At 38.8% G+C, this 24824-nt stretch overlaps 2 protein-coding genes across 3 annotated transcripts in view; both read left to right on the top strand.

Annotated features, from left to right (window-relative positions):
• FARSB (phenylalanyl-tRNA synthetase subunit beta) overlaps positions 1–24824 on the top strand; it is an 83538-nt gene continuing 58714 nt past the window's right edge. The window contains exons 1-8 of one of the 2 annotated variants that reach the window (XM_054477328.2): positions 1–357; positions 7574–7629; positions 13381–13535; positions 15443–15512; positions 16540–16655; positions 21697–21847; positions 22926–23034; positions 24536–24606. In XM_054477328.2, the coding sequence (XP_054333303.1) occupies positions 300–357; positions 7574–7629; positions 13381–13535; positions 15443–15512; positions 16540–16655; positions 21697–21847; positions 22926–23034; positions 24536–24606 (786 nt within the window). In that variant the 5' untranslated portion in view covers positions 1–299. The remainder of the gene's footprint in view (positions 358–7573; positions 7630–13380; positions 13536–15442; positions 15513–16539; positions 16656–21696; positions 21848–22925; positions 23035–24535; positions 24607–24824) is intronic. The other variant, XM_063648000.1, reaches the window with a different exon arrangement.
• Positions 8909–13331, top strand: LOC129031202 (putative tripartite motif-containing protein 61). Its single transcript, XM_054477191.2, is given in 3 exon segments — positions 8909–8915; positions 9046–9463; positions 9465–13331. Coding segments are annotated over 3 exon segments (1041 nt in total). The 3' UTR covers positions 10081–13331.

The raw sequence follows: 24824 nt of genomic DNA, 5'->3' as shown, positions 1-24824 counted from the left end.
AGCGCGCTGGAAGCATCCGGGACTTGCGGGTCAGTACATTACAATGCCTGACAAATCCTAGCAAGTTCTATCAAATTATATCTCTCTTCCAGGCTTTTAAGCGATTAGTCCCAAAAAGATACATTTAGTCAGCGAGGTAATGGCAAGATGAGTGTCCTTAGGTTAAAAAAAGGACAGGAACTGTTGGCAGCCGAATGGCGATATTCAAGACAACACGCACAAGAAGAGGCGGGTCCTACGTGCTTCGGTAGGGAAGCCCGGGTCAGCTCGCTGCGCAGGCGCAGTGAGTTCTACCCGCCATGCCGACTGTCAGCGTGAAGCGTGATCTGCTCTTCCAAGCCCTGGGCCGCACCTACAGTGAGTGCCGGCCCTATACATTGGGCCCTACGCCTCTTCTCGGAGGCTGGGCCTCCCTCCAAAAGGGCATTGTGGCGACATTCATGCCTTCCTGAAGGTTTTGGCCCCGGGAGGCCGTGGTTTACACGGGAAGGCCGATGATGGTGGCGATCCGGCTGGGCTGTGGTAGCTTCGGAACCGGCATCGCAGCGGTGCCACTGCTCGTGCCCGGCTTGCCGTGTCATTCGTTCAGCGATCTGCCATCGAGTGCCTACAGCGTGTCTGGCACCGACATCCAAGCCAGGGGATAGAACAGGAAGGAAACCCCGAGCGTAGCCAGTTCATTGCAATAGCAGCGCTGTGGGAACTCAGTTTATAAGGGGGTAGGAGGAGAGATTTGTGCAGCGGGGTGGAGAACGGCATTCCACCTGTTTTCGTTTTATTAATGTTTCCTGAGCGCCTGTTATGTGTCAGGCACTGTTCTAAGAGCTTGGGACTAGAGCTATGCACATGACACGTCAGGTCCACGTTCTGTCTGATGGAGACAGACAATTAACCAGCACGTTAATAAAATGATTTCGGATAATGTTAAATGCCATCAAGGAGAGAAAAGGTGTTGTGCCAGGAACACAACTTTAGATAGGGTGGTAACATTTGATCTGAGACCTGAATGAGGAGTATTCAATGGGCGTAGACTTCATTCTACATTTCATCTTTTATTCAGTTCTAAAAACACAACCATTGAAAAAAAGGAGGGAGATATTAAATGCAGTTATCAGTTACCTCACAGCTGTAGCAGCTGCCCCACCCTATTTTTTTTTTTTTTTTTTTTTTTTGAGACGGAGTCTCGGTCTGTCGCCCAGGCTGTAGTGCAGCGGCGCGATCTCGGCTGACTGCAACCTCCGTCTCCTGGTTCAAGCAATTCTCTGCCTCAGCCTCCCGAGTAGCTGGGATTACAGGCGCCCGCCATCGTGCCCGAGTAATTTTTTTGTATTTTTAAAGAGACCGGGTTTCACCATCTTGGCCAGGCTGGTCTTGAACTCCTGACCTCGTGATCCGCCTGCCGCGGCCTCACAAAGTGCTGGGATTACAGACGTGAGCCACCGCGCCCAGCCCCCACCCCATAATTTTTAGCTTGTATAAAGGCTGGACCAAATGGTTCGTGAGAGCTGTTTTTTTGTTTTTAGGGCTCAGTGTGTTAACAAAGGCCTAATTGGTTTAATGACAGCCACCGCTTCCCGGAATAAGATATTACTGTTACAGTGAGAATAAAGCTGGCTTTTAAAAATCTTTCCTAAGTGTGTACTTTTAGATAGTACCTATTCTCAATGTAATATTCTTCATAAGTTCTGCTGTAAGTCCCTGAAAGTAAAGGAAATACAAGGGTATTTTATTGTATTACTCTTACCCTTTGTACTTGGCTGTAATCACCTAATCGCTTTATTTTATAATGAGCTTATTTATATTTCTTACCTGCCCTTCTAAACCATATTCTCGCTAATGGGATGTGGTACAGGTTAATAATTCCTTATCCAAAATGCTTGAGACCAGAAGTGTCTTGGATTTTGGATTTTGGGATATTTGCATATACATGATGAGATATTTTGGGGGTGGGACCAAGTCTAAACTGATTTATATTTCATATATACCTTATATGCATAGCCTGAAGTTAATTTTGTGGAATACTTTAAATAATTTTTTTTGCATGAAACAAGGTTTTGACTGTGTTTTTGACAAGTCACATGGAGTCAGGTGTGGAATTTTCCACTTGTGACATCATGTCTGCACTTTAAGGTTTTGGGTTTTGGAGGATGTCAGATTTCAGATTTTTGGATTGGGAATGCTCAGTCTGTATACCTGAATTGCCTAAGATGGTAGGTGGCAAATATTTGTTCAAAACATCTATAATCAGTTCCCATTCCAGTCCCCATTTCTAGGGAGGTAAGAAATAATCCAGATTTTTAAAAATGGTGAGATTTATAACCTATTTACTATCATCTGATGTTTTAACATATTTCCTCTGCTTCCCTTTTTTTTTCATATTGTCAGTGATCAATTAAGACTGATTTTTTTCACAAATATGTGTTTGTTAGCTACTGAATCTTTTAAGGGCCAGGTACATGGCTGATGCATGTAATCACAGCACTTTGGGAGGACGAGGTGGGCAGATTGCTTGAGCTCAGGAGTTGGAGACCAGACTGGGCAACACGGCAAAACCCTGTCTCTACAAAAAGTAGCTGGGTGTGGTGGTGTATACCTGTAGTCCCAGCTACTCGGGAGGCTGTGGCCGAAGGATCACTTGAACCAAGGAGGGTCAAGGCTGTAGTGAGCGGTGATCAAGCCACTGCACTCCAGTCCCGGCCACAAAGTGAGACCCTGTCTCAAAAAAAAAAAAAAAAAAAAAAAAAAAAAATTCAGTCAGAAGCATTGATGTTATTTATTGGGATGTACTTTCGAGAGGTCAGAAATGATTCTCCTCATTAGTTTACCTTTATTGTATTCTTTCTTGAAACTGCTAACTGGGTTGAGGTTAGAATTGAGAAAGCATGTTCAGCAAACGTGGTTTCCAAGTAGTATGGATACATCTTGTTTCTTACCTTTTTTTTTTCCCCCCAGTCTTCCTCTTTTTTTCTTGTTTTCAGATAATGTCTCATTCACACTTTTAAAATCCACATTTTCTCTCTTTAGTCCCTCCAAGGGTTGCTTTCTATTTGAAATTCCATTGTTTCTACCAGTCCCCACCTTCCTTTTTACCACTTCTTTGCTTAGCAAGGATATTTCTCTTTCAAGCTGTTTGCCATTTTGGTTATTTTGCTCTTCTGACTCCTTTGGAGCAGTTTTGTCTCCTTAGTCTACCTTTTCAATGGACTTTCTGTGCAGATGGTTTCCTCTTGCCACTCCTTTTCTTGTTAACTGATTTATTATCACTGCTTTTCAATTATAGTCCTGTTCTGGCATGGTGTAATAGTTGGCAGTAGTGGCAGAGCCTTCTGTGTATATCATATACACCCCTAAGGTATGGTTACTTGATGTGTCATTTCGTTAGAGGAAATTACTAATCACGATTTTATTGTTGATTTTTCTTTGTATAGAAACCCATGAAATACAGCTGAAAGGAATAAAACATATGATAATTAGGATTCAGCATATTTTAATAGTTCTGTACCACTTAGTTATCTATTACTGCATACTAAATTATCCCAAAGTTTAGCATCTTAAAGCAGCTATCATTTGTTATATAGTTTCTGAGGGTCAGGAATTGGGGACTGGCTCAGCTGGATGGTTTTTGGTCTGGATCTGTTACCAGGTTGCAGTCAAGGTGTTTGCCAGATCCGTAGTCATCTCAAGGCCTAACTGGGTCTGGAGAAACTGCTTTCAGGTTCGTTCAAGTGGTTGTTGGCAAACCTCAGTTCCTTGCTGATTTTTGGCCATAGACTTTAGTTCCTCCCACCTTATCCTGTCCATAGGACTACTTAGAACATGTTAGCTTGTTTGCCCCAGGTGGAGAGGTCCGAGAGAGTAGGTAAGTAAGAGAGAGTGCTGAGGATAGACGCCTGTTTTCAGTAACAGCTCAGAAGTGATATACTAGCCCTTCTTATATTCTCTTGATCACAGACCAATCCTAGCACAATGTGGAAGGGAACAGTACAACGGTGTGAATACCAGGAGGCCGGTATTATTGGAGGCCATCTTGGAGGCTGACTACCACCGTTCCCCCTCTAACCTCCACTGATTCGGGTTCCTCCCATATGCAAAATATACTCACCCCCTCCCAAGGCCCTCAGAAGTGTCATCCCATTACAGCAGCAGCTCAGAATCTAGAATCTCATCATCTAAATCAGGACCAGATGTGGATGTGGCTCCTTGGGTGTAGTTCCTTCAGTATAGCTTCTTTAGTACACTGTTGGCCTGAGAGACTCGAGAGACCATTTATCTGCCCCACATATACCTAACATACAGCGGTGGGATGGGCATAGGATAATTCCTGTAGCCCTTCCTCTTCAAAGGGGCGGAAATGGGAGACACAAAGGAGTCATTGGTCCATGGCAACTCTGGAATCAAGTGGCAAATGTTGGATGTTCTTGATTAGGTCTGAAGGCCTGGAATGATTCTCCATGGCTGTCTGCCCTGCTCTCTAGGCTCTTGGTTTCCACCCCTCTGAGTGATCCCTAGAAAGCATGTGCTTTACAGCTGGTTGGTTTTCTCAGTCTACTTACTGCTAATAGAATTTTGAGAGTTCAAAGACTTCATTTTATCCTATTTCTATCCCTTTCAATGCTAGCTGGCAATGCTTCTGCATATGTATTTCTTCTAAAAACTTTGAGGGTCTTTGGTGCATGTTACTGGCTTCCATTTTATTAGTCAAAAGTCACACCACCTACACATCTCTGAAATATATTGAGTTTCTGCTGATAACAGTGCTCTTAATTAAGCTCTATTGTGTGATTAATTGGATTTATGACGCTCATTCTTTATAATTTTTTATAGCACCCTTTGTTGGAATGATTAGTGCCTTTGATCTTTCTGGGTCTTAAGATTTTATGGTCATACCCTTGATTTTATCTTTGGACCATGTTTTCCTGGCAGGGCCTTGGATTTGGTCTTTGCTCAGAAGTTATTTCTTAATTTTAGCATTGTTTCACATCTGGAGAAGATGAGAATTTTTAAAATTCCCAACATCTTGGCTCATTTTTGTTTAACAGCCTTTCCTTTAGCTTATCTCTTTTTTTCACATAAGCACAAGAAAAACCCAGGTGGCACTGTGAACACTGGTTGGAAATCTTCTTAGTTGTATCACCCCATTGATTTTTTACAGTCCACATAACTGCAAGGAATGGTGTTGCTAAGCCTTCTGCCTCTACTTAACCAGGATTCCTCTTCTTCTGCTTTCTGATAACATTACCTCACTTTCCTCCATGTCCTCACCTGCATCCTTACCAAAGACTATGAGGCTTCTTTCTTTAGGTTTTAATTTATAGGCCTCAAAGCCCACTGCTTGGTTCCAAAGCCATTCCCATGTTTTTCATTTTTGTTACAGCAGTACCCCACTTCCAGGGACTAAAAGTCTGTATTAGTAATCTATTGCTATATAACAAATTATTCCAAAGTATTAGTAGTCTGTTGCTATGTAACAAATTACCCCAGTACTTAGGAGTGTAAAACAAGCCTTTATTATTTTACAAAATTTCTGAGAGACAGGAATCGGGGAGTAGCTTAGGAAGGTGGTTCTGGCTTTGGGTCTCACCATGTTGCAGTCTAGCTGTCAGCTGGGTTTGCTGTTATTTCAAGGCTTGGCTGGGCTGGAGAATCTGCTTCCAAACTCACTCAGGTGATTGCTGCAGACCTCAGTTCACACAGGAGCATGAATACAAGGAGGCAGGGATCATGGAACAGGCGATCTTGGAGGCTGGGTACCTATTACTACCTGCCCTAGTTAATGATACCCCCACCCACTTTTTCCCCCAAACCAGAGATCGGGGAGTCATCCTAGACTCCTTCTACACACTCCCTATTCCTACCTCCCATCATTCGGCCATCGAGCCTTATACATTCCACCTCTTTAACGTTTTTCATATTAGTCACTTCTTCCTCATTCTTGCTGGTGCTGCTTTAAATGAGGTCTTCACTATATCACATCTGTACTATTGCAGTAGACTCCCTGCTCCAATCCACCCTCTACTCTGCGAGCAGTTTTTAGAATGCAGATCTAATCATGTTTTTGCCCAGCTGAAGAATCCCTTCAGTATAATTCTCCATTGCCTGCCTGTAAGAAAGAGGGCAAATCATTAGTTGACCCTTTCTCCTTGTTCCGTCATATCTTCTGATATGAACTTTATGTTTCATCCATGTTGAACTACTTAAGAGTTTCCAAATTTGCCATGCTGTTTCACTCCCCACAATCTCTGCCTAATGAACTCATCCTTTCTGTGAAGGTTTAGCTGACCATAAGAGAAACTGATTACTTCTTTTGTGCCAGCCGTGTACCTTGTACTTAACACAGTCATATTTATTTACACATCTGGCTTCTTTACTAGATGAGGAGGTAGTTAAGGCAGGAATTGTGTTTTATTTATCTTTGTAACCCTGGTACCTAGTACAGTGCCTGGTATAAGGTGGGTACTCAGTACATAGATGTTAAATTGAAATTTAGTGTCTGAATCAGGAATCTTAAGACCAGTTTTCACTAGAATATATTGCTAATGATGTTTTGTGTTCAATTTTTGGTAATGTGAGAACCCTGAAAAGCTAAACGGTAGGATATAATATTAAAATAAGGAAGAGAACTTATTTTATTAATTGGTAATAAACTATTAATTATTGTAGACTCACTATGTCTCAGGGTACTATGCCAGGTCCATTTTATGCATTATCATTTAAATCTTTCCAATAGTACCATGCCATAATGGCTGTGAAATACCATTTTATAGATGAGGCAGCTATAATGTTGACACAAGATACCAAGAAGGTTTACATAAGGTGCCAAACTCTCAGATCTAATAAGTGGGATAGAATTCAAACTCTGATTGACTTGGCTTCAAAGCCAAAAGTGTCAGGCCGCCTCAGACCATTTTACCTGATAGGACTTATGTGACATTCTGTTGTGTGAGATCTGTGATTTGGAGCCTACTTTATATCTGATCTCTACTTAACAGGTGTTTTTCTTCTATGTACATGCAAACTTCCCAGTGCAGGTAACCTAAACTACAGTTGATGTTAGTGTAGATTAATCAAGCCTTTAATAGTTTTTTCTTTTTTTTATCTTAAATTTTTTTGGCCCAGCTTTTTTTTTTTTCCTTTAATTTTTTGAGATGGAGTCTCGCTGTTATTGCCCAGGCTGGAGTGCAATGGCATGATCTTGGCTCACTGCAACCTCTGCCTTCCAGGTTCAAGCAATTCTTCTGCCTCAGCCTCCCAAGTAGCTGGGATTACAGGCATGCGCCACCATGCCTGGCTAATTTTGTATTTTTAGTAGAGACAGGGTTTCACCATGTTGGCCAGGCTGGTTTCAAACTCCTGACCTCAGGTGATCCACTCACATTGGCCTCCCAAAGTGCTGGGATTACAGGCATGAGCCACGATGCCTGGCCTGTTTGTTTTTAAATGATAATATGTGATGCGTGATATTTAGTAGTATGATTGGTGTAAGGCAATTAGTAATAAGAAAATGCTGTTTGTATGTAGTTTTCACTTACACTGAACAGAGTAAAATTAACCACCTCCTTTTTTATTTTCCTAGCTGACGAAGAATTTGATGAACTATGTTTTGAATTTGGTCTGGAGCTTGATGAAATTGTATGTATTGGATATTTGTCTATTTTTCAAAGATTGTGTGCATAAGCTTATTTTTCAGGGGTGTACTGTATTTCATCTTTGTTACCTTATAGTTAGACTAAGATGATAACATTTGTGGGCCATGATTTCTGTGTTCAGAGGGCTAAGCTCTAGATCTGTCTGTTGCCTTGACTAAAATCTCAAGAGGAGTTCATGCCTTATTCCATCTACAATCACCTTGTTATCAGGCTCATGCTGTGGAAATGGATAGAATGTGTTAGATAACCCCAGTATGAAAGTAAGCTCCCTCCTTTGGCAAATTAATCACAGAAAGGGACCAAGAAGCAGTAGAAATGTTGCTTCAACCAGAGTTGCCCTGCCTCCTTCACTTCCAGCGCCTCCTCCTTCAGCTCCTCTGCCCCCATCACCTTCCTCCGTGCCTCTTCAACCAGTACTAATGCATTACTATATTCATTGGTCTTGTAAAATGAACTCATATTTTTTAAGGACTTGCTTATAAAAATGAGGAAGCATTTTCTTTGACTTTTGATTGTATAATGATTACAATATTTAAAAAAATCAAGTCTGGGCTATACATTTTATTATTGTTAATAATGATTATCTATTAAAGACATACTTTAATTTGGTAGGGTTGGGGGTCTGAGTCCTTCCTTGTGGGGGCTCGGTGGGTCCTGAGCATCCTCTGGCCGGGGTTACTGATCCGTCTGCTCCAGCATAAGTTCACAAAGCACAGTCCGCAGGCCAGCAGCATCATCTGGGAACTTAGGAAGAAACCAGCCCTACTGAATCAGAAACTGGGGATGTGGCCCAAGCAATCTTTTACCAAGACCTCCAGGTGATTATAATGCAAGGAGAGACGAGGTTTTACCATGTTGGCCAGGCTGGTTCTCGAACTGCTGACCTCAAGTGATCCACTGCTTTGGCCTCCCAAAGTGCTGAGATGACAGGTGTGAGCCACCATGCCTGGCCCAATGTGCTTTATATAGTTTCATTCTGTTGCCCAGGCTGGAGTGCGATGGCGCGATCTTGGCTCACCACAACCTCCTCCTCTCAGGTTCAGGCGATTCTCTTGCCTCACCCTCCTGAGTAGCTGGGATTACAGGAAGGAGTCCTTATCTTGGACCTGAGGCTGCTTTCTTGAAGAAAACTTGACTTTATTTCATTTAGTGGGAAGAGCAGCAGCCCAGCTAATAAGTTCTAATATGCAATAGGCTGCAGGCTGTGAAGTCTGAAGCTAAGGAGCTGAGGGCTTAACAAGTTTCTAGAAGCTGCCATCAACATGCCAAGTCAGTAAAACTGAAAGCTGGTCAGATTTCAAGGTCTGGGGAGGATATCCACGCGTACTGGGTCTGGAGCTCTAGAGAGCTAGGCCTTGCTAAAATAAAAGAATTACCTTACCTACCATCTTTGTTCCAGGCTCAGTGGAATTTGTGACAGCCCTGGCTGACCTCCGAGCAGAGGCTAGCTGTCCCATCTGTCTGGACTACTTGAAAGACACAGTGACCATCAGCTGCGGGCATAACTTCTGTCTCTCCTGCATCATTATGTCCTGGAAGGATCTAGATGATAGTTTCCCCTGCCCCTTTTGCCACTTGTGCTGTCCAGAAAGGAAATTTATCAGCAATCCCCAGCTGGGTAGTTTGACTGAAATTACTAAGCAACTCCAGCTAAGAAGCAAGAGGAAGAGGCAGGAAGAGAAGCATGTGTGTAAGAAGCATAATCAGGTTTTGACTTTCTTCTGTCAGAAAGACCTAGAGCTTTTATGTCCAAGGTGCAGTTTCTCCACTGATCACCAGCATCACTGTGTTTGGCCCACAAAGAAGGCTGCCTCCTGTCAGGAAAAAACTGGAGCAATACAATGCACCATGGAAGGAGAGAGTGGAACTAATTGAAAAAGTCATAACTATACAAACCAGAAAATCACTGGAACTGAAGAAAAAGGTAAAACATACGGCAGAAGAAGTCAAGTCTAAATTTGAGCAACTTAGGTTATTTCTGCAAAATGAGCAAGAGACAGTTTTTGGGCAATTACAAGATGAAGAGATGGATATTTTAGCACAACTAAATGAAAGCCTAACAACATTTTCAGATTATACCTCCTCATTAAAATATCTACTAAAGAAGATAGACAGCATATATGTGACGTCAGAGCTGGAATTACTGGCTAATGTTAAGGATATCTATCACAGATATAAGAATTTAAAATTCCCTAAACCTTTTTTATTCAAATTAAAAGAATATGGTTACCATCTGCCTCCACAATATTGTGGCCAAAACAAAATTATCAAGCGATTTCAAGTAGATGTAATTCTAGATCCTGAAACAGCACATCGTAAACTTATAGTCTCAGAAGATAGAAAAACTGTGCGATATGGAAATACAACACAAAACTTACCTCATAACCCAAGAAGATTTTATCTGCTCCCAGCTGTTCTGGGTTCTAAGGGATAAAATTGTGGCAGGCAGTACTGGGAAGCAGAAGTTAAAGACAAGCCTGAATGGATTCTTGGTGTCTGTAATGACTCTCCTTCCAGAAGGAGGAAGAGTCTACCAATTTTAGTACAGGATGGATTATGGGGAATTTGGTAATCTAGTCGGAATAATTATATGGTATTGGGCCATAAGGAAATTATTCTGCTGCCAAAAGTAACACCTAGTAAGATTGGCATTTTTTAGACTGTGAAATGAAGTTTCCTTTTATAATTTGAATGATAGCTCTCTTCTCTGTACTTTTAATGATGATTTTACAGGAGCACTTTGGCCTTATTTTTATACTGGAACTGACTCAAAACCTCTTAAAATTTCTGCAGTAACAGATTCTGAATGAACTATTAGAAGACTCATTTTATTTTCTTTCACCTAGTAGACATAACTGAGCCAGTGAATCTAGTTTTGGCCATTCTGTATTTTGTCCAGTTTTTCTCATAAAAAAACAGTATTTTTTTATCTCAATTTCAGCAACTCCCAAAAAATGTGATTATGGGACCTACTTTATAATAAATTATGGGGTCAATGACAAAGTACTTTAGAAATTCTACGGTAAAATACTTGAAAAATATATTACTGAAGAAATGTATTATGTAAGAAAATCTATTACTTTTGTAATTGCCAATAAAAGCCCAATAATTTTTTTTCTCAAAAAAAAAAAAAAAAGACATACTATAGTTTAAAAGATAATTTTCTGGTAGTTAGTATTATTTTTTTCCTAAGCCTTCTATCTTCACCTATTCAGTGCTTTTATAACACTACCTTAGGTGTAAAGTTAAAAAATGTTCAGGCTAAAAAATTGTACATTGTCTTACCTTATTTTTCCTGCTGCCTTACTAATGTTACAGAAAGATCATCTTTGTACTAATCTATTTGTATACTTGAGAAATTGGCTGAGATTTCTGTAGTTTATAAGTTGCTATTCGTAATTTCACTACACCTCAGAATTATGTTTGAAGTTATGTGATATCTAAGAGTGTTGGACTGGATGTTAGATAATTTGAGTTCTAGTTCTAACATTTACTAACTGTGTAACTATGGACAATTACTTTGCCTGTCTGAACTCTATAGTCCAGACAAGTCTCTCTGGGCTTCCTTTTCATTTGTGAAATAAGGAGTTTGGATGATATGATCTTTATGGTTTTCTTTTTTGACTCTGAAATTTATGTGATTTTTAATTTCTGTAAGATTTTTGTCAGCACTGAAAAATTCAGTCTTTACATATGGTCATTGTATGAGTTGAGATGCTGAAACTGAAAGGTGTAAGCTTCTGTGTCTTTTTTTTTTTTTTGCAAAGGAATTAGATTTTTTTTTACAGTAGTTCCTCCTTATCCACAGTTTTTTGCTTCCACAGTTTTGGTTACCTGCAGCAAACTGTGGTTTGAAAATAGGTGAGTATAGTACAATAAGAAATTCTGAGACAGAGACTACATTCACATAACTCTTATTATAGTATATTATTTTAATTGTTCTATTTTATTATTAGTTGTTAATCTCTTACTGTGCCTAATTTATAAATTAAACATTTTCATAGGTATGTATGTATAGGAAGAAACATGGTATATGTAACGTTTAGTCCTATCCAAGGTTTCAGGCATCCACTGGGGAGCTTAAAACATATCCCCTGTGGATAAGGGGGTGCTGCTGAAAAATGAATGCAGATGCCTTCATTTCTCCGGTTATATTATGTTCTCTGTATATAGGTCCCTCCTGAGATCTCCCATCTCCTGGGAGGTGACTCGGCTTTCTTCACTATTGAAACAGTAATTTTATTAACCCCTTTGATTGAACATTATTTAAACTCGAATTCTTCCTCTTCTTTTTTTGCCTCTCCCCATTCCCCTTCTTTTCTTTTCCCCCTTTTTACTCCTTCCTCCTCCTCTTCATTCTCTTGTTTTTCATTTTTCATTTTCCCTAATTTTAAAAATTTGCCTCCTAAGTTTGAGATGCCCAAGGTAGATGTTTTTTGGAGGCCAGCACCACCTTGTACAGCCCCAGCATTGCATAGTCTCCTGTGGTTTCTTGGGTGGGATGTTGGCACATAATACTCAGTGGCCAGAAGTGAATTCCTCTGCATATTGTGCAAATGTGGATATAATTCTTAATTTGGGCAAAAATTTGAACTACTTATATTGTGGCAGTGGGAGGGCATCATGTAAAACAAAAATAATTACATATTTCGATAGAAATCCATCAGTTATTTTAGCAGGTTGTTGTTGGTGGAAATAGTAGGAATTCTGGTTAAGTGGACTTTCCACATAATTAAAGGGTAACATTAACAGTTGGAAAACAACTTTTAATCATTTCAAGTGAAAATTTCTTAAATATATTTACAGTTCCCTGCTGTAGTAAACATAAGGAATAGAGTGTAACTTCTCTGCAGTGGTTATGTTTAAGAAAATCTGTTACTCTGCTGTAGTGTGGTGCTTGAGATATTCTAAACTCTTTGCCACTGCACTAAACGTGATTCTAGTGGTGTTTCTTCTGTCATCTCCTTCTTGGTTGCCTTCATTCTGCTGCACTATCCCTTTGCTATCACTAGTTTGCTTCCCATTGCACCTATTATCCCTTCTAATTTTTACCGGTGTCTAATGGTCTCTGACTGTTTTTTTTTTTACACTACCCCTCTCATTCTCATGCGGCCTTGGGTGCCCACAGGATTTAGGTTTTAGAGTCATCCTATAATAAGTTGTGTTTCTTTTATTTAGTGAATCATCTTTCTTTTACCCCTTTGACACTTTTGTTGTTGTTACTTTATGTTCTTGGTGATGTTTTAATTTTCTTTTAGCTTGAGATGGGAAAACTTTTTCTGTAAAGGGCCAGATAGTAAATATTTTAGGCTTTTTAGGCTCTATAGTCTCTGTTACAACTCAGCTATTGCAATGTGTAAGTAGCAGTAGATAATATGTAAATGAATGTGTCTGTCTGTGTTCCAATAAATCTGTATTTACAAAAACAAGTATCAGGTATGATTTGGCCAGGGGGGTATTGCTTGCTGACCCTTGTTTAGATGGATTTGTGCATTTCTGGGGTGATTGAGGTTGCCAGATATCTGAACTCAGTTAAAGCTGAAGTATTTTTCTGTCTGCTATGATTATAACACTTAATATTTTCATGTTGTTTTTGTTGTGGATATAATAATCCCATGTTCTTGTTGTAGAAAATATGTATAATGTAGTTACTGCCTTATAGGGCTGACAACTTTTACTTTTTAAAGAGAGTTTAAATTATTTAATTTTATGATTACTTTTTGGCTTGTTTTAGACATCTGAGAAGGAAATAATAAGTAAAGAACAAGGTAATGTAAAGGCAGCAGGAGCCTCTGATGTTGTTCTTTACAAAATTGATGTCCCTGCCAATAGATATGATCTCCTGTGTCTGGAAGGATTGGTTCGAGGACTTCAGGTCTTCAAAGAAAGGTAAGGAAATATGTTCCTTAAAGACTTTGCTAAGTTGGGTTTTCTTTTCTTTCCTTGTCATTATCAGCAGCCATGTTTAAATTTCTAGGAAAAAGCTTGTAGAGGAATACAGCTTTAGCTCTCAATAGAGGATTGATTTAAGGAATTAGATTCATGTAGATTGTAGCCATTTGAAAATTTCCATGAAAATTTGAGTCCTAGCCATTCATCTTTGAGAGCATATTTTAAAATTGGTGGTTAATGCTTTTATGGCGTCTTAAAAAATTATTTAGCAGGTGCGTGTGATGTCCCTCCGTGATCTAATTGGAATAAGTAGTTCACTGGTTGTGTTAAAAGTTGAGAGGAAATGGAGAGCTAACAATACCCTTATGAGTTCTAAGGAAGCTCAGGAGTGAAGCCTCCTAACTGGAAAACCAAAGATCTTATGACGGCTCTGTGATCTTGAGCAAGTTAGTTGGCCTCTCTAGTTTCAATTTCCTAATCTATAATGAAGAATATTTATAAGACCCCATCCAGCTTTTCATTTAATAAAGACAGAGAGGCTGGACATGGTGGCTCATGCCCGTAATCCCAGCACTTCGGGAGGCCGAGGCTGGTGGATCACTTGAGGTCAGGAGTTCAAGACCAGCCTGGCCAACATGGTGAAACCCCGTCTCTACGGAAAATACGAAAATTAGCCAGGCATAGTGGCGTGCATCTGTAATCCCAGCTACTCAGGAGGCTGAGGCACAGAATCGTTTGAACCCGGGAGGTGGAGGTTGCAGTGAGTCGAGATTAGCACCACTGCACTCCAGCCTGGGCAGCAGAGGGAGACTCTGTTTCAAAAAAAAAAAAAAGAAAGATAGAGGGTAACGAATATATAGAGTGAAAAAAATAAACAGCTATTAAAAATTAATTGTTTTTGTTTTTGATTACTTCTACGTTATCTGGTCAGCTGCAAAAGAATAAGAGTTCTAACTGATGGGCTAGATTCTGAAATTGTGAGGGTTTAGGTGAGTGATGGGTATTGGTGAAATGACGATAATTAGCGATTAGGTTAAGGATGGTTAAAATTTTAGAGTTGACCCAGTTGGTTTCCTGCAGGACAATCAGATGCTTTTATTTTAGGATCAAGGATAACTCCTAAGAGTTCGTTTCCCAAACCTGCTCAATGAGAATCTGTATTTTTACCAGTCACCTTGTGATTTTTATGATCAGACAGAATTAGGAAAGCAACTTAAAATGTTTTCTACTTAAAGTGAGTCCATGGACCAGCAGCATCTGAATCACCTGAGAACTTACTAGAAATGCAGTCTTAGTCGCCACCCAACACCTATTAATCAGAATCTGTGGTTTAACAAACTCCCCAGTTGATTGTAAGCACATTGAAATTTGAGAAGCACTGCCTTAAAACAGTAGTTCCCAACTTCTCCCTATGATAAGAGTTCCCTAGAGATGCCTTCAAAATGCACCATTTACCAAATCTTTGTCTTGACTTATTTTATTCGGTAGGGCCAGATGGAACCAGGGAATCTGTATTTTCCATAAGCTCTGTTTTTTCCTAGAAGCTCAGAATCTCATGGTTAGAATAACTATCATATCTTAAAGGTTATCTAATCTAGTCCCTCAGCTGATGTTGAAATGCTCCTTAAACAATTGCTCAGTTAACGGTTTGTAGCCTCTGTTGAGATGCTGGTGATAGGAAATACATTACTATGAAGCATCTTATGTCATTTTTGGACAACTTTAAATGTTAAAAGTTTGTTAGTTTTTTTTTTTTTTTCTGTGTTCAGCCAAAATTTGACTTGCTATAACTCAACACATTGCTCTAATTCATTTTGTATACTTCCTATATACAGCATAGAATGTAACTATTTTATATAATGTATTGATTAATTATGAGTAAATTCATTTAAATATTATTTTAGGATAAAGGCTCCAGTGTATAAACGGGTAATGCCTGATGGAAAAATCCAGAAATTGATTATCACAGAAGAGGTAATAAGGATAAATTCTTATTTTTCTTTTAAAAATTTTCTTTTGTACATGTCTGTATAAAGTGGGGAGGAAAAAGAAACAAAGCTTACTCTTTTTTTTTGAGACAGGGTCTGGCTCTTTTGCCCACGCGGGAGTGCAGTGGTGCAGTCTTGGCTCACTGCAACCTCTGCTTCCCAGGCTCAAGTAATCCTCCCACCTCAGCCTCCTGAGTATTTGGGAGTACAGGCACACGCCACCACACCCGGCTAATTTTTTGTATTTTTTAGAAATGGGGTTTCACTATGTTACCCAGGCTGGTCTCAAATTCCTGAGCTCAAAGTATCCTTCCCCTGCAGCCTCTTGAGTATTTGGGAGTACAGGCACACACCACCACCCCCGGCTAATTTTTTGTATTTTTTAGAAATGGGGTTTCACCATGTTGCCCAGGCTGGTCTCAAATTCCTGAGCTCAAAGGATCCTTCGCCTACAGCCTCCTAAACTGCTGGGATTACAGCTGTGAGCCTCTGTGCCTGGTCCAAAGCTTACCCTTCTAAAAAATGTGATTTTCTTTGATCATTTGCTAAAATGAGTACATACTTAGCCCCTAGCCCTTAAAAAAAACATTTTTTTTTAACCTAGGAATGAAAAAGAACAAAGCCTTTGCTTTCCATAAATAATTTTGGATAATAATATCCAATGCATGTTTAAAACATATTTGAGATATAATTGTTTAAAATTGTGGAACATGAATGAAATTTTAAAAGATTTTAAACTTTTCGGGGGGTTGTTTGGTAAATATATGAATTATGAGCAAACTTTTTCTCAATTATTTAATAGATGTTCAGAAATCTTACTGAAATATAAGTTCTGTGAAGGTAGTGACTGTCTCTTGTTTACCACTTTATTACTTGTTGACTGAATAAATTAATATATACTTGTTTGAATGAAAAGGTATGCCAGTGGCAAGAGTGCAGCTGCCTTCCTATTACAAGATATTACAAAGAAAAGCCTTACCGTTTGCTATCTCTAATGATATTATGAATTTCAGACAGCTAAGATACGTCCTTTTGCGGTAGCAGCAGTTCTCCGTAATATAAAGTTTACTAAAGATCGATATGACAGCTTCATTGAACTTCAGGAGAAATTACATCAGAATATTTGCAGGTTTGTGGTTGCATTTTCTTTCTTCCTTGGCTTCCCCTTTCCCTCTGTCTTCCTATCTCCTTTCCATCCTGATCCCTCTCCCTCTTCTCTCTTGCCACGTCTGCCCTCTTTCTGTCTCTCTCTCCTTCCTTTCTTCCTCCGCAGATTTTTTACAAAGCATTTCTACATGAATAGTATGTGACAGAATATGAGACTTTCACTTTGCTTTACCAGATACCTTTTACTGCTTGTAAATGCCATATGCATGGAGAAACAGGAGGTATATTTTGAATACTGTATAGAGAAGAATTATCTAGTCCTAGAGACTTGCCTGCTTTTTGTTGTTGTTGTTTTGGTTCAGATCAGTCGTGGATTATACTACTAAGTATACACCATGGTAATGAAGTATGATATATCATTTTTAAAATGGAAATAACATTTTGGCTTATTCTCACTTTTTGAGTGAGAGTAATTATAAATTGACAGAAGTTGAGTTTAAATGACTAAATTTTACTTATTCAGTCTTTACATTACTATGCATAATTTCCTGCACAGCTCCCTTTAGGGCAATAATCTTCACACGTGTATGATTTCTGAACTCTTAAAGGTCAGTGAAGGTAACAATGGGAATCCTTGAACAAAGTTAAGTATTTCAAAATCCTAATGGAAACTGTATACTTACTGATGATGAGAAACCTCAGACTTTAGCTACATATTAAGCTTATTTGTGTTGGTTCTGAAGTGGATCAGCATAAGTTACTGCATGTTGATCCAAAGGTATGATTGATAGTTATATATGTCTCAAATAAAAATAGAAAAAGAATTTTTATTTATTTATCTTTTTGTGTGAGATCTGCTGCAGCTATTTGCTAATAATTGTAGTTTAGTGAACTGTAGAGCCTAGGAGGGGTTTACATGTATGGGATGGGCTAGGGACAGGATGGAGGGAGAACCGTAGACATTTTCTGCTATGGTGAAAAACATCTTTGTGCATGTGGTACTAGCAACATTTTTTTTCAGATTCCAAATAACGATTATTCCCAGTCCTTGTATATAAAAGAGTTTCTATGTCAGCTTGCCAATGTGTCGTTATTAAGCAAAACAATAACAATTTAAATATAATTTCAAAATTAAGAACAAAATACAAGATTTCCGACAAGTATAGGTATAACTTAAGTGGTTGAGCCACACTATCTGCTCTGGCTCTATTATCTGTTTATTTTAAGAAGCTATTTTAATCTAAACAGACATTTTCTTACTTAATTTAACTTTAAGCTCTGTTTTATTTGGTATTTCTGGAAATCATGAGCTTTTTCTAAGGGGAAGAATTGAACACATCCTACTACTTTGGTGTGCCAGAGTTCTTTTCTGTCAGTAAATCCTAATTAACCTCTTTAATGAGCTTTGGAAGTTTATGTATTTCAAGGAATATATCAATATTGTCTAAGTTATTAAATTTATTGACAAAGTTGTTCATAATGTTTCTTTATTATCCTTTTAATATCTGTGGTATCTGTAGTGATGTCACCTCTTTCATTCCTCTGTCTTCTCCCTTTTTTTTCCTTTGATCAGTGTGGCTAGAGGTTTATCAGTTTTATTGATCTTTTTGCTTGTTTGTTTGTTTTGAGACAGGGTTTTTCTCTGTTGTCCAGGCTGGAGTCCAGTGGCATGATCATCTCATTGTAACTTCAGAACTTCTGTGCTCGTGATCCTCCTGCCTCAGCCTCCTAAGTAGCTGGGACTACAAGCATGAGCCACCACACCTGGCTAATTTTTTAATTTTTTTGTAGAGACGGGGGTCTTGCTTAGTTGTCCAGGCTGGCCTTATAGGCTTTAAGTGATCCTCCTGTTTCAGCCTCCTAAAGTGCTGGGGTTACAGGCATGAACCACTCATTTTATTGATCTTTCAAAGAATGAACTTTTGGTTTCATTGATTCTTCTCTTATTTTTTCCTCTATTTTTATTGATTAAGCCTCTTTTTTAGGCTAATTAGTCCCTACTGCTGAGGCAAGACCCTTTGCCTACTATATCCATTGCTACATGGGCAGTGAAGTTTTAGTCTGTGTGAGCATGGAGCACTGTTTCCTCTAATTCCCTTGAGTAATTCTTTCCTGGCCTTGGGTAGTTTTCTCAGCTGCATGTTCTGATCAATACTGAGCTCACCAGTATTCCAGCGGGACCCTCTGCATATCTTCAGAGTTCTCTCTCTGTGTAGCTCTCTGGTTTTCTCTGGGACTCTGCCCATTTTGGCCTCCCCAAACTCTCAGTTATGTCTCTTGCTCTCAGGGAGTCTCCTGGGCTCCACTGGGCCCCCTTTCCTGCCCTATAGTCAGGGCTCACCTCACTTGTTTCCTGTGTCTCAGGGATTGCTGCCCTTCATTGCCTGCTGTTAGGTGCCATAAAAACTATTGCTCCATATATTTTGCTCTTTGGTTGTTTCAGGCAAGAGTAAATCTAGTGTGTTATTCTGTCTTGGCTTGAAGTGCCTAGTGAGTCTTTTACTTCAGTTATTTTACTTTTCATCTCTGCAATCCACTGCCTTTAAAAAAAATAGTTCCTTCTTTTCTGCAGGTATTTCCTCGTCTATTTATTATGTGTATGTTCTTCCATAATTCTTTAACATTTTTTAGTAGCAGCTTTAAAATCTATGTGGCAGTATCAGAATCTGGGGCATCTTAGCGTTGGTTTCTATGGACTGGTTTTGTCTGGAGTAAGAGTCATGTCTTCCATATTTCTTCTCATGTCCATTGCCTTTTGATGCATATAGAATATCATGTTAGGGAAGAGTCTTGACTTTGCTATGTTTCTCTGAAGAGTGGTTTTTGTTCTTTCAGGCAAAGACCTGAATACTTAGCTAGATTCAGACTCAGCAGTGGTTCAGTTTTCTGCTCAGTTCTTTCAGCTTTCAGTTGCTGCTCTTTTATAGCAAGACTTTGAAATTTTTACCATTATGTTAGATAAAATCTTGATTTCTGAATATTTTTAGTTTCTTCATATCTTACTGTATTTGGAATGTTAATCTTTTTACTCTATATATGTTGTAAACCTTTTTTTGTGTTTTTTGACTTTTAGTTTCTTTTGGACATGTAAGGTTTTTAATTTGGATATAGTTATCAGTCTTCCTGTATGACTTCTAGATTTTATGACCTACTTAAGAAGTGGTGTCCTGGAAGTTGACTCTACAGTTTTAAGCATATTCTTTTTTTTTGTTTTTGAGGCGGAGTCTCGCACTCTCGCCCAAGCTGGAGTGCACCAAGCTCTGCCTCCTGGGTTCATGCCATTCTCATGCCTCAGCCTCCCGAGTAGCTGGGACTACAGGCGCCCGCCAACCACATCCGGCTAATTTTTTGTATTTTTAGTAGAGACGGGGTTTCACCATGTTAGCCAGGATGGTCTTGATCTGCTGACCTTGTGATCCGCCTGCCTCGGCCTCCCAAAGTGCTGGGATTACAGGCGTGAGCCACCGCGCCCGGCCTAAGCATATTCTTCTATATTTTCTTATCTTTTTTGTTTTTTTTGAGACAGAGCCTCACCCTGTTGCCCAGGCTGGACTACAGTGGTGCAGTCACAGCTCACTATAGCCTTGACCTTCCTGGCTCAAGTGATCCTCCTACCTCAGCCTCCCAAGTAGCTGAGACCACAAGTGTGTGGCACCACAGCCAGCTAATTTTTACATTTTTTGTGGAGATGGGGTGTCACCATGTTGCCCAGGCTGGTCTTGAACTCTTGGGCTCAAGCAGTCTTCCTGCCTTGGCCTCCTAAAGTGTTGAGATTTCAGGCGTGAGCCACCTCACCTGGCCTCTATATTTTCTTTGAATAATTTTTGTGGTGTCTTTTGTATGTGTGCCTGTATGTTTGTCTTTTGCTTTTCAAAATGCTTAGGTCTTTGATTCATCTGGAGTTATGTTTTTTTGTTGCTGATTTGAAGTTGAAATTTTGGCGATGTTTTGAGGTACTGTTTTAGGATTAAGGGACCAATATTAATATCTAAGAAGACAGACTTTCTTACCTGTGCATTTGTCAATTATTAATTTACCTACATTTATCGAACCGTGTATATTTTATCCTATGATAGTTCTGGGTTTATTATCTTCTGTAAGCATATGACTAATTGAGTAAAGTAACACTCCCTTATTGCCTGTTAGCAATTCCTTTTAACCCTATTTATTAAAGTTGTAGTTCACCAGTCCTGCAGTCCCAGAAGTTGACCAAAATTTAATATTAAGCATTTTAAACTAATTTAGTGCACATACATTTTAAACTAAAGAATGTTAAGAACACAAATTTTGACCAAGTTCCTCTTTTCAGATTGACTGTTAGAAAGCCAAACTTGTGTCCTTTCCTGGTAAGACTTAGGCCTTTAGATTCTAATTCAGAATTAACGTTTCCTGGCTCGGTTTTACATCCCTACTTCTATTTCTTTCTCTCCTATTTTGTAGCTTGCTGTAATTTCCTAAAATTACCTTAAATCCTTTGTGGATAAACAGTAGAACAAGTGAAATGAATACCTTTTGAACTTTCCTTATACATTAAAGTAAACTTGAACTGTAATTCAGAGCTGTTAAAATTAAAATTAAAATTAAATTTTTTCCATGACTAAAGTAATGCAGCTCTGTGATAAAATTTAGGAAAACATAGGAAAGCCAAAAAGCCCACAATTCGGTAGTTCATTCTAATTTATTAAAACATGTTTACTTGAGTATATCAAGAAGAAATAGGTTAAAAGAGGTAAAGGAAATGCTAACTTTGAAGATATCCTAGAAACAATATTTGGGAAAACATAATGGCAAGGAATTTTCTTCAGCTCCTGAAATCATGTATTTCAGGTAGTTTTGTGATTTCTCAGTACTCTTAATGGTTGTGAGAATTTGTTCATTATATGCCACTAATGATGCCATGTAGTAGCAATATGCTGTTTCAGGGAAATATCTGAAATAATTTAAAAAAATATGTAGTCTATATTTATGTTATCTTTAGAATTTTGGCTTTAGAATATTCAAATCTGTCTCATTCTCCTCCTTTCCTTTCCTCCCTCATTCTCCCTCAACCTCTCAACAATTAGGAAAAGAGCACTGGTTGCCATTGGTACCCATGATTTGGACACTTTGTCAGGCCCATTTACTTATACTGCAAAGCGTCCTTCAGATATCAAATTCAAGCCTCTAAATAAGACCAAGGAGTATACAGCCTGTGAACTGATGAACATATACAAGGTAAATACTCTTTTTGATTATGCAGCAGCTTTGCAAAAATCATGAAATTCCATCAAACTCAAGCCTTGCAACTAGGGAAATGTAATCAATACTTTTAAAAAATAGCAGTGTCTGGGCTCCAACCTAGAGACAATGATTCATCTGATCTAGAGTGGGACTTGAACATAGTTTTATTTTATTTATTATTAAATTTTTAACCTCTGATATGATTTCAGTGTACTGCTAGGATTGAGAACCACTGAAGTAGACCATACCACATTGTAATCTTCAATTGAAACTCATGCAAGTATAAAGAACAGTAAAACTTAGCTAGTGTTTTTTGTGGGAAATACTGTTACAAGCTGTCTATCTCCCATTATTTAAAAGTCCAGCAGTGAAAATGAATTCAGTAGTCACTTTGGATTGTATTTAACAAGTAGGAAAAAATAGGTGTCATTTAGAAAAAGCAGGGTCATCCTTGCCCTGATTTGCAAGTGACTTCTTCGTATTTATCTAAATAGTTTTGTCATGGTTTATGTTTCCTTTGAAATGATTCAGGCATACCAGTGCAAATCTGTTTTCACTCTTGAGAAATGACTCAATTGTGTTCATTGAATATTGGAATATTAATTTATATTAGAAAATCTTATAAATTTAGAGCTTTCTTTAATTTGGGTCTGTTTTAATGTTTTTCTGACTTTTCCCCTCCTTTTCTTTTTTTTTTTTGCGACAGTTTCGCTCTTGTTGCCCAGGCTGGAGTGCAATGGTGCAATCTCAGCTCACCGCAACCTCTGCCTCCCGGGTTCAAGTGATCCTCCTGCCTCAGCCTCCTGAGTAGCTGGGATTACAGGCATGTGCCACCACGCCTGGCTAATTTTGTATTTTTAGTAGAGATGGGGTTTCTCCATGTTGGTCAGGCTGGTCTCGAACTCCCAACCTCAGGTGATCCACCGGCCTTGGCCTACCAAAGTGCTGGGATTACAGGCATGAGCCACCACACCTGGCGTTCTCTTCTTTTTTAATATTAGGTCAGTGTGTGAACCATAGTGATGGAAATTTAAAAAAAAAACTAATTTTATTTGACTTAATTTGTTTTCAGACTGACAATCACCTGAAACATTATTTACATATCATTGAAAACAAACCCCTGTATCCAGTTATCTATGATAGCAATGGTGTCGTCCTTTCAATGCCTCCCATCATCAATGGTGAGTTATTTTATAAGCATCACAGATCTTTGCTGTTTCCTTTTAATCTTCAGCATTTCTGTAGAATTCTCAATAGACTTGGCTGAATCAAATTCAAATAACTCATAATCTGAGTATCTCAGGTCTTTTGTAGATTCTAATCATTCTTTTCATTCATTTATTCAACAACATTTTATTGGTGATTCTTATGTAACTTATGTTCATACATTTATAAATAATTCCTGATGCTAGGTTTTGGGTTCTTTTATATTTCTTCAAAGGTTGTTGATAAATAACCTTTGATAGTTTGGTTAAACTCAAAGTCAAACTCTGTCATGTCTGTAGTTTTTTTTCTTTTTTTTTTTTTTTTTTGTTTTTGAGACAGGCTCTTGCTCTGTCACCCAGGCTGGAGTACAGTGGTGCAGCCATGGCTCACTGCAACCTTAAACTCCGGGCTCAAGCGATTCTCCCACCTTGGCCTCCCAAAGCCCTGGGATTATAGATGTGAGCTGCCGTGCCTGGCCTTGCCTAGTTATATAGTTAAACAAAAACTTTTAATTTAAATTTTGCCCTCTTAATTCCTTTCTGAAGGCTATTTTTATGAGGCAGTTTGAATGTATTTACAAAACTTAATGATGTCTGAGACATAGATGTTTGTCTTTCCGGAGGTAAGAAGGAGGCTTAGCTGATTTGCTATGAGAAGGAGAAGCTTCTTCTCAAGATCTTGGACCCTAGTAGTTACAGTGGTTAAGAACATGGGCCCCAGAGTTAACCAGATCTAGACCCAAATCCTAGCCTTGCTGCTCGTGATCATGGTCAAATAGTTTAATCTCTCTGAACTTAGTTTCTTGCCAGCAATTACATCATGGGATTGTGGTAAAGATTAAAGGAGACAACCTATGTTAAGTGCTTGGCATAGCACCTGACACATTGTATGCATTCAGTAAAGGCCTGTTAATTATTTTATTTTTATTCTTCAACTTGCAGTAGGAGCTTTAAATATAAGTTGTTTATCCCTTTGCTCTTAAGATGTTAGGTTTTTTTTTTTTTTTTTTTTTTTTTTTTTTGAGACAGAGATTTGCTTTTGTTGCCCAGGCTGTAGTGCAATGGCACACTCTCGTGCCATTGCACCATGTCGTGCCATTGCACCATGTTGTGCCATTGCACCATCTCGGCTCACCGCAACCTCCACCTCCCGGGTTCAAGCGATTCTCCTGCCTCAGCCTCCCAAGTAGCTGAGATTACAGGCATGCGCCACCACGCCTGGCTAATTTTGTATTTTTAGTAGAGAAGGGGTTTCTCCATGTTGGTTAGGCTGGTCTTGAACTCCTGACCTCAGGTGATCCGCCCACTTCAGCCTCCCAAAGTGCTGGGATTACAGGTGTGAGCCACCACCCCTGGCCAAAGTGTTAGTTTTTAATGTTTTACATTTAAAACGTATTTTCTGTTTTGTTGAGCTTAATAGTACACTTATATTTCTGAAACTAGTTATTTTGATGTTATTGTTTTGTGTTCATTGCAGGGGATCATTCCAGAATAACAGTAAATACTAGAAATATTTTTATTGAATGCACAGGAACTGACTTTACTAAGGTAAGTAAAACTTTTACTCAATTTTTGTATGATCAGATGGGATAGATTTTATTTCCGGACCAAGACTAAATGGCTAAAATTTCAAATATGTGCATTTTGTAGGTGGGAACATATTTTAGAAATTTAGACAATTAAAAAGATAGAGATATTTTACACTTTGGTTATGGTGCTTTCATTAATTCGACAAATATTTAGTGAGCACCGAATGTCTTTCCAGT

This window comes from Pongo pygmaeus, chromosome 11 (genome assembly GCF_028885625.2).
Source record: "Pongo pygmaeus isolate AG05252 chromosome 11, NHGRI_mPonPyg2-v2.0_pri, whole genome shotgun sequence".
In the NCBI taxonomy this organism is placed as follows: domain Eukaryota; kingdom Metazoa; phylum Chordata; class Mammalia; order Primates; family Hominidae; genus Pongo; species Pongo pygmaeus.
Note: the sequence above shows the minus strand (reverse complement) of the source record. Positions and strands in the feature narration are given on the sequence as shown.